We start from the raw sequence: 10,594 nt of genomic DNA, 5'->3' as shown, positions 1-10,594 counted from the left end.
CAGGACTATTGTTTGCGATAATACAATGAACATTATTGATGAAGGTATTGTTAGGTATTTGTAATAGTTTTAGAACTTATGAGTATAAGTCATGTTTCCTTTTTTTTTTTAAAAGTAAAATATATTTTGAAAACTGATATCCAAATACATTTTCATCTTCAAACCAAACTTCATCCAAATCAATTTTTCAAAATAAATTTGGAAGTCCATGGTCAAATGCTAGCTTAATTTAGATATATTGTCATTTTCAATTTCATGTTAGGGACAACTAACATTAGACTTGTCCTATTTCACCTTTTTAAAAATTGTAAGTAGTTACGTTACTGTTCTTGGCGACTAAACAGTCTCCCAAGAACTACCGTGATCTTTGTTACTTAGTACATAAACTTAATTTAGTATACAATTTTCAATTCTTAACTTCTTGTACGTAATTATAATTTATATTATATGTATGAAAAAAGAAAGGTTATTCTTTCTTTATATTTCAAGCAACTTGTCATCCGAAATCAAATTTATCCTATTTAAACAATAAATTAAAAATAAAACTTTTTGAGTGGGGATTACTTTTGATTTTATTTTGACACAAAAAGTGGGATGATATTTTAATGATGTTCTGTTTCTCATTTCTTTTTGAGGTGAACACTTGCTTTAAAAAAAATATTTTCTTTGGAAACGTCACATAGCCCGTTTGGACATACGAAGATTTTCACTTTTATTTAGAAAAAAAATCATTTTTTTTCGAAATCAGCGTTTAATTATAAAATTTTTAATTTTCACTTAAAGATGCATTTTGAAATTTTTAGAAAATTTAAAAAATTCCAAAAAGTTATTTTTCAAAATTTTTACTCAAATAATTCACAAAACTTCAAAAATAACTCAAAATTATATTCATGTCCTAACACAACTCTAATTAAAATACCATTTTCACTAAAAAAACAAAATTCACTTTTTTTTTGGAATTTTACCATCCTTATGTCCAAACGCCCACTTAGTTATGCCGTACGTAATTAGGCGGACCAATCAAAATTACCAGGAGTAAGCTTTTCTTTTTCCAGCTGATTAAAATACAGCATAATTATTGCTGTGATTACTATTTGTGGAGCCCATATAAACTAGGCTGGTCGCGGTAGTAGGCGATTACAACCCAATTAAATATAAGCAGAAAAATAATAATTGAACAGATAGTAGTATTAGATTTTGCATAATTGAATTCCAGCTTTTACATCCGCGTTCTCTCTCTTCACCCTCTTTCTCTCTTTCTCTCTTTCTCTCTCTTCACTCTTTTTCTTTCTGTTTTCTTTTTCCTCTCTGTTAGGGTTTCAGGGGGCGCCGCTTTTGCTTTGTTCGATCTTCACAAGGTTCAGGTAATTCGTTTTAAAAAAATAATTTTTCGAATATTATGTAATTTAAATTTTGATTAGGATTCTATTCAACTGAATTTGATGCTTGATCTATGATGTTTCAAAGATGCTTAATTTTTTAATATTGTGCTTCAATGAATTATTTAATATTTGAACTGTGATCTATTCGTTTCTGGTTCAATTTTTTCTTGATCTGCTTGTTTACCAATGGTTTGGTCTTAAATCTAGTTAGATTGGCTGTGTGAGCAAATTTAAACTGTGGCTTATTTGCATTGAGTAATTACTTATGCTGATTCATTGAGTCTTAAAGCTCTTTTTTAGTGGTAAGATAATAATTGTATTGATGTAATACGGGAAATGCTATTTATACTTGTTTTTGGTGAATGCTTAATGAGTTTTCATTGGTTCCAGTTGATAGTCGAAGAACTTGGTTGTGAGATTTAATGTCACTCTTAACAAACCAAAGCAAAAACTTTGCCTTTTGCATTAGCAGTAGGCAAGCCATCAAGTTTTCCTTGCTGGATTGGTAATTATGTTGTGCCATCAGCTTTATCCTTTTGCTATGTATTGGCTTGTATTTTCTTCTGTTTATATGAAAAACTCCTGGCTGGTACATTATGTAATGTGCAAATTTGATCTGCTAATCTTTTCTTTACATAGTTGTTACTTATTCTAGATTCGATTTGGTTAAACTTTGCCATTCATTTATCCTTAAGTGGATTCTCCTGGTTGTTCAAATGTGTATTTATGTTTATATATGCTGTTTAGTGGCTGTTTTGATGAGAGAAAATGATTTTAGTTTGGTAACAATCGGCTCCATTATACTGTTAGTTGCCTCTTGGTTGCGCTCCTTTCCATTTGAGAAATACTTAATCTAGCAATATGGTTTCCCAATGGATTGTTGCTGTTTTTTCCATTTTTCTTGCTTTTGGTGAAATTTATCTGCTCTCATTCTTTCTAATATTTTTTTTTGAGTAGCATTACTTCAGGTGCATTCATTTTGATGGTCCTAGGAATCTAACCTTGAGCATGTCATGTCTTTGCAGATAATATGGCAATGGAAGTCACCCAGGTCCTTCTTAATGCACAGTCAGTTGATTCAACAGTGCGGAAACATGCTGAGGAAACACTAAAACAGTTTCAGGAGCAAAATCTTCCTGGGTTCTTGTTGTCTTTATCTGGAGAGCTTGCTAGTGAAGAGAAGCCAGTTGACAGTCGTAAGTTAGCTGGTTTAATACTTAAAAATGCTTTGGATGCGAAGGAACAACATAGGAAATTTGAGCTTGTGCAAAGATGGCTATCACTTGATATGGCTGTGAAGGCCCAGATAAAGACATGCTTATTACAGACGCTCTCTTCTCTTGCATCTGACGCTCGTTCAACCGCATCACAAGTCATTGCTAAGGTTGCAAGCATTGAGCTGCCTCAAAAGCAGTGGCCTGAGTTGATTGGGTCACTCCTGTCAAATATTCACCAGGTCCCTGCTCATGTCAAGCAAGCTACTTTAGAGACGCTGGGTTATTTATGTGAAGAAGTTTCTCCTGATGTTGTGGATCAGGACCAAGTAAATAAAATTCTTACAGCTGTAGTTCAGGGTATGAATGCTGAAGAAGGGAACAATGATGTGAGGCTTGCTGCTACCCAAGCATTATATAATGCTCTTGGTTTTGCTCACGCAAACTTCAACAATGATATGGAGCGTGACTTTATAATGAGAGTTGTTTGCGAGGCTACTCTGTCTCCAGAAGTCAAAATTCGGCAGGCTGCTTTTGAATGTTTAGTCTCGATTTCATCAACATACTATGAGAAATTGGCTCCATACATCCAAGATATCTTTAACATTACAGCAAAGGCTGTTAAAGAGGATGTAGAGCCTGTTGCTCTTCAAGCTATTGAATTCTGGAGCTCAATCTGTGATGAGGAGATTGATATTTTAGAAGATTATGGGGGTGATTTCACTGCAGATTCTGATGTTCCTTGCTATTATTTCATCAAGCAGGCTCTCCCTGCTCTTGTGCCTATGCTATTGGAGACACTTCTTAAGCAAGAAGAAGATCAGGATCAGGACGAAGGTGCTTGGAATCTTGCAATGGCTGGAGGCACTTGCCTTGGTCTGGTGGCCCGGACCGTGGGGGATGATATTGTTCCACTTGTTATGCCATTCATCCAAGAGAACATTGCGAAGCCTGATTGGAGGCAAAGAGAGGCTGCAACATATGCCTTTGGTTCCATTTTGGAAGGTCCTTCTCCTGACAAGTTAACACCTCTTGTTAACGTTGCTTTGAATTTCATGCTTACTGCATTGACAAAGGATCCTAATAGCCATGTGAAGGATACAACTGCATGGACCCTGGGAAGGATATTTGAGTTTCTTCACGGTTCTACAGTGGAGACGCCCATTATTACTCCAGCGAACTGTCAGCTGATCATCACAGTTCTACTTCAGAGCATGAAGGATGCTCCAAATGTTGCTGAGAAAGCCTGTGGTGCTCTCTATTTCCTTGCTCAAGGCTACGAGGATGTGGGTGCATCATCTCCCTTGACACCTTATTTCCAGGAAATTGTGCAGTCGCTTCTTACAGTTACCCACAGAGAAGATGCTGGTGAGTCACGTCTTAGGACTGCTGCATATGAGACATTGAATGAAGTTGTTAGGTGCTCAACGGATGAAACAGCTCCAATGGTTTTGCAGCTTGCTCCTATCATTATGACAGAGCTGCATCAGACTCTTGAAGGTACAAAGCTTTCATCTGACGAGAGAGAGAAGCAGAGTGAGTTGCAAGGTCTTCTGTGTGGATGCTTACAGGTCATTATCCAGAAATTAGGGTCTTCAGAGGCAACCAAGTTTGTTTTCATGCAGTATGCAGATCAGATCATGAGCCTTTTTCTCAGGGTTTTTGCATGTAGAAGTGCTACTGTGCATGAGGAAGCCATTCTTGCCATTGGAGCCCTAGCCTATGCAACTGGTCCTGACTTTGCCAAGTACATGCCTGAATTTTACAAGTACCTGGAAATGGGACTTCAGAATTTTGAGGAGTACCAAGTGTGTGCTGTTACGGTTGGTGTTGTGGGTGATGTATGTAGAGCTTTGGAAGATAAGATCCTACCTTACTGTGATGGTATAATGACTCAGCTTCTCAAGGACCTGTCAAGTAACCAACTGCATCGATCTGTAAAGCCTCCAATATTTTCATGCCTTGGTGACATAGCTTTGGCAATAGGAGAGAATTTTGAGAAGTACTTGATGTATGCCATGCCAATGCTGCAGAGTGCTGCAGAGCTGTCCGCCCACACATCTGGTGCAGATGATGAGATGATAGAATACACAAATCTTCTGAGAAATGGAATTTTGGAGGCTTATTCAGGGATATTTCAGGGCTTCAAGAATTCCCCTAAAACGCAGCTTCTGATTCCATATGCACCTCATATCCTGCAATTTCTGGATAGCATTTACATGGAGAAAGACATGTAAGTATTACATGATTCCTTCTGCATTGCTCATTTTCTTTATTTAACGAAGTCATTTCTGTTCTAATTTCCTGGATCTATCCTATTTTTCTTCTGAATTTTAGGGATGATGTGGTGATGAAAACAGCTATTGGAGTTCTAGGAGATCTAGCAGATACTCTGGGCAGTAATGCTGGTTCATTGATTCAACAATCATTATCAAGCAAAGACTTTTTGAATGAATGCTTGTCGTCAGATGACCATTTGATTAAGGAATCTGCTGAGTGGGCGAAGTTGGCCATCAGTCGTGCTATTTCAGTTTGAGGCTGTGGCCACTTTGGTACATTCTTTTTTTCTTAGTAAGTCAGTCCCTGCATGCATATGGTTGGTGTCCAGTTGGGTCCGAGATTGCATTCATGAGTCTTGTCATTGCCATTATCTGACAGCGGAGGAAATTTACCATCATGTTGTCATTAACTCATGCGCCAGCACCATGGGGTCGAGTTTTTGGTTTTGCCATGGAGGGGGTGGGGGGAGGTTACTACTCGAGTTGAAGGTCTTCCATTCAGAATTGCATGTGATTTTTGTTGGTGCTGTGCATTGGGGTTGAAAGGGGCCTGCTGTCATTTACTGAATGAACATGTCAGGCTACTGGTTTGTTGGTCTTCCATCCACGAGTCTATCTGGCAAGAGAAATGCCCCAAATTGTCCCCGCTGCCATCTTCTCCAAGGGCTTTAAGGGTCAGCATGTATAAGGTCAAAGTTTTGGTAGTCTTGATACTTTAAGCCAAAGCTTCTTTGATATTGTCCCATCTATTTTTTTCTTTGGGTCTGTCAGTCGTTATATTGGTCAAAGCAGCTGCTACATTTTCTTTACTGTTAAATTGCATACCATCTCATTCATTTCATTTGCATATACTGGTGGTGGGGTAACCCACTTTTTTATTTAGGGCATTGAGTCTGCATCTCCATGTTTTTACTTTTTCTGGGTTGTTTTTGCCAGTAGGTATTTTTGCACGTCTGTAGTAGATCGTGCATCCATGAAAGCATGTAAGCTTCACTTCTCATGCTATTACAATACAGTTTTTTCCCCTCTTAAAAGGATCATGCTCTTGATCGTAGTATTAGTGTGTTTCTCTTTTTTTTTGGGACAAGGCATGATGTTGAAATGTCACAAACTTAGGTGTTAAAGAAAATAGGAAATAGAAGTGTTAAAATTATTTGTACTTTCTGAACTTCATTCATCATATCAAAGTCTGAAAATATAACGCGAACATAGGAAAATTTGTACCAGATGCCATATATTTACCTTTACAAAAGGAAGTTTTTATAGAGGCAAATGTGAGAATATACAATAGCCAGCGAGAGATCTAAGTGGAAGTGTAGAACGACTCCCATGTGGGAAAAGAAATACTGACATCTTATGAAGTAGTCTTATTAGACAGTACCTCTTTCTTGTTGAAATGGAAAGATCGAGTGTTAAATATGGTACACGCGATATATGTTAAGTTAATACTAGTAAATTAGTAATTAAGAGGGTCATTTGATTAAATTTTTCTTATCTACTCATGATGAAATGTAAAGAAAGTTTGGAAGATGATGTAGAAATTTGTGGAGATAATTTATTCAACAAAGGTAAGTTTGGAAGAAAAAGGTTAATACCTTAGTGTTTTTTCCAAAAATCTACTCCTTAAGGGGGTGCGTAAGATCTCCATGCTAGTTAAGGTGTGCGTGGAATAAACTGATAAGTTCTGATGCAATATGTATGCCTTCTCAGGCTATGTACATGAACTTTTAATTATTACTCAAACTCTAGTTGAATAATTTTGCTTCTGCGAGTGACAAAACATTTGTTGAAAACATATTGTACCAATAGCTATGACGCTGTGACTCTAAGGGGTCGTTTGGTAGGGTGCATAAGAATAATGCTGAATATGGTGTATTAGTAATGCTGATATTAGTTATGTTGGTATTAGGTATGCTGACATATTTCTTATCCATTGTTTGGTTTGATGTATTAAAGTATTGCACAATTTCTAAAAGAATTGTTTGTTTACAAAATTGACCTCAAAACTAGTCCACACTCTAACTTTTTAAAAGAAACATATGTTGGGAAATGTTTTTAAATGAAAAAGTTTAAAAAAATTATTTTATTTGTCTACTATATTGTAAAATAAAATTAAATATTTATTTATAAAAAAGGAAATAAGCTAAGTATTTATTTATTTACTAGGGATATAATTTTATTTCTCACTATTTGGATTATTTTGAACTTGCATTAATATACTAACTAATCAAGCATATATTTTGAATGATAATTTTGTCTTTAACTAAGCTAATGCATGCATTAAAACTCATTGCATTGCTAATACCATTATTTTCTATGCATTAGTTATGCATGTGATAATACCAAATAGGAAATGGAAAAGTAGATATTGTAAGGAGAGAAACAAAAAAGAAACTGAAAATAACTTGTGAGCATGCTAAAGGAACAGCAGGTGCCATGTTCAACAGTAGCTTAGTGCTTTAACTGCTCAAAAATCTAAAGTGCGTACACTGATCCAGTGACTCATAAATCAGCTCCAGTAAAAGCCCCCCAACCCCCTCTCTCTCTCCCCCCCCCGCACCAAAAAAAAAAATCCAATTCCACTCGCTTGAATTCTCTAAAGTAGGTCAGACACTCTTGACATTCGCAGAATTTTGTACGAGTCGATTTATGTCACTATTCAGCTAGCACATGAGAGTGGACCCAAACTAGTGTGTATTTTGCATTATTTTTCAAGCAATGCGACATTTATGTAATTCTTAAAAATATTATATATATATATATATATATATATATATATATATATATATATATATATATATATATATAAAACTAATAAAAAAGCTGGCGTTCGAATGACACCACTTTGAAGCAATGTGTCCGCTACTAGCACTGTAACGCTCCTCAAATTTATAAAAATTTCGAAACACACTAACTATAGAACTAAATTAATACTATTTTATTATATATATATATATATATATAGGATATACAATTAGACAAATATTAATAGTTTTAATATTGTTAATTATTAAAAGTGGATATCATTAAATACTAGTTAAGTAAAAAAAAAGGGAAAACAAATAATTGAAAAAAAAAACGTGAGCCTTAAGCCCGTAAAGGGCTCTTGGCAGTAAAGACCTGAAAGCCTTAGCAAAAAAGACAAGGGTTGTGAAAAGGTTTAAACAAAAGGAGATTCTCAAAACAGAACACTTCACGTTCTGTTACTAACGCAGAGGCAGCCACGAAATTGCACCCAAAGTTCTAAGGTTCTTTACAAATCACTAATTCTTGAACTCAGGTATGTAAAAATTCCCTATGGTCAATTACCCTACAGTAGTAATAGGTAAGAATTGAATAGTTAATTCCCTTATTACTCTATATCAACAATAAAGTTCATGTTTAGGTGTAAAACTTTGAAATTAATTAAAATGCATTGGTTTGTAGAATCAATTGTTTGACGGGTATAAATTGGATTGAGGTCTACGTATTGGCTCAAAGAGTATTGAGGTGAGTTGATATAACCCTTTACTAAAGCGGTTTAACTCACAAAAGCACGCATACAAGATGTTTGACGAATTGCTTAAAAGAGTTTATATTTGCTTAATTGGAGCGAGTGAGTACCTATTAACTTAGAATTTTTCTAGCAAAAGTTTAGATAATTTATTATGATATATGTGCATAAATTTATTATTTTCAAAAGTCTAGCAAGAAACAAATAAATGTTTCTAACCAGTCAAGCAATCTTTTAATAGCAATCTTTAATTTACCGCGTGAAACCTTAAACAACAATAGAACTATAGTTATGGATTTCTCTATTCTAAAATTGGTCAACAAGAACATTAATACTAGATTATAATTCTAGCTAGTTGGAGACCTTATTATCAACTTCCAGTAAAATATCTCCAATAGCTAAATTTGCTCTATGGAGAGCAAATTTAGCACCAATTAAAGATGGGAACAAGCCAACAAAATGTTCACGCTATCACCTTTAATTTCTTTTTCTATAATGTTGAATAGTACTATGTCTTTACTAATATAAGAAAGTAATGTTTTATTATTTAAAACTAATTTTGATAAGTAATATTCTTGGAATGTGCTTCTTTCGCTTTTTTGTAATTGGTCTGATGTTAATTTATGGTTGTCAAAATCAGCATATAATGTGTTATTTTTATATGCTATTTTCATGTTGAAAATTTATGAAGAAGCAAGAATCTTTAGAAATATTTTTAGATGTTTATTTCATTCTTATGCCATGCTTTATATTTAAGGATACCATCCCGAGCATGTACATGATGTTCCAAAAAGAAAAGATTTGGACTTAAAAAGCCACAAGAAGCAGGAGAAAGAAAAGATTTTTGGGAGTATCCTTTATTTTGAGAAGGGGTCATCGTCTAGGCCGAGGGTCCTGACCAAGGCGTTGACTTCCTGAAACTACTTGTGCCAAAGTAGGGAGCACACGAGCCGGGGGTCTCGTTGCATAGAAATTACTTAGCAATGCTAAGGTATGATACATGAGCGCTGAGAACCATAAAGCGAGTGGCACCTCGTGGACTATTTGATCAGGTTGGGATCTAACCCGTGCCGATTATACGGTGACTGAGACAGAATTAAGTCAGGATAGTTGGAACTCCCAAAGTATAATGTGAAGTATTTTTTTATAAGAAAGAAAAAGAAAAGAATTTCTTTTAGAATATTCATAAACTGCTATTATGCAATTAGTTTAGAATTATTCTTATAAGCTTTATGTTTTAAATGCATTTAGAACCTTTGCTCATAATGTAAATGTTATTAAAATTTTACCCCCTGTTGTTGAGATTCACTGAGTACAATGGATGGTACTGACGTTCTCTTTTGGGAACCTACGTTGGTCTGCGGTACAACGTAGGAACCGGCTTGGCAGGCGAACAGGCTACGGGTTAGTACTTCCTTCTCTTCCAGTGTTATTGGTGAGCTCCGCTTTTGTTTGTGGAGTATTCCTTTGAGTCATCTATATTTAATTATTTCTTTGTTTACTTAGAGAACTAGCCAGGAAATCTCATGTCCTGAGCAGTTTGTCAGTTTATCAGTAGAGGCTTCATAGACATAGTCGTTGTGTTAAGATTCAGATGTTTTTGATAATAACTTAGCAGTAATTCAATAGTTACTATGAATAAAGTTTTGGAGTTGATTTGGTTAAATATTTAAATTAATCAAAAGTATTTGGTTAGAGTATTGCCTTGTTGCATATAAAGTTTGGAGTTATAATAGATTTGATAAGCAGAGATGGTTCGCTCGGTCATGTTTAGTGATCGAGTGCCAGTCCGGCTTGTTCAGAATATGGGTCGTGACAAACTTGGTATCAAAGCCTCAGGTTTATGGAGTCCTAGGAGTCTATGAACTGTGTTAGTAGAGTCTTGTTTATGGGTATGAAGCGCGCCATACTTATAAACAGGAGGCTACCAACATTTAGGAAAAGTCTCATTTTCTCATACTTTAGATCGTGCAGTAGATCCTGCCTCTAGGAAATTATCTAATGTATTCGTTTCTTCAAAACTCACAGAAATGGCTCGTACTCGCAACTCTGACACCAACACTCAGGATGCTGCTTAAGAAACTATTGCTACTATTATGGCTCAAGGCAGAACTAAGAAGGCTTTAACTTAGAAAAGGAAGAGTAGATCCAAAAAAGGGTCCAAGTACCCCGGGTTGAACATGAAGAAGGGGTGGAGCATAATGATCTAGTACCTCAGGATCCAGT

General features: G+C 35.5%; 1 protein-coding gene across 1 annotated transcript; it reads left to right on the top strand.

The window, feature by feature from the left end:
• The first annotated feature begins 1,194 nt into the window (after window positions 1-1,194).
• LOC104232625 (importin subunit beta-1) lies at window positions 1,195-5,909 on the top strand. The gene is made up of 3 exons (XM_009785879.2): window positions 1,195-1,364; window positions 2,408-4,829; window positions 4,934-5,909. The coding sequence occupies exons 2-3, from the start codon at window positions 2,413-2,415 to the stop codon at window positions 5,130-5,132; spliced, it is 2,616 nt and encodes an 871-aa protein (XP_009784181.1). The 5' UTR covers window positions 1,195-1,364; window positions 2,408-2,412; the 3' UTR covers window positions 5,133-5,909.
• Window positions 5,910-10,594: the final 4,685 nt, after the last annotated feature.

Source organism: Nicotiana sylvestris, chromosome 3, assembly GCF_000393655.2.
Source record: "Nicotiana sylvestris chromosome 3, ASM39365v2, whole genome shotgun sequence".
Lineage (NCBI taxonomy): Eukaryota > Viridiplantae > Streptophyta > Magnoliopsida > Solanales > Solanaceae > Nicotiana > Nicotiana sylvestris.
Note: the sequence above shows the minus strand (reverse complement) of the source record. Positions and strands in the feature narration are given on the sequence as shown.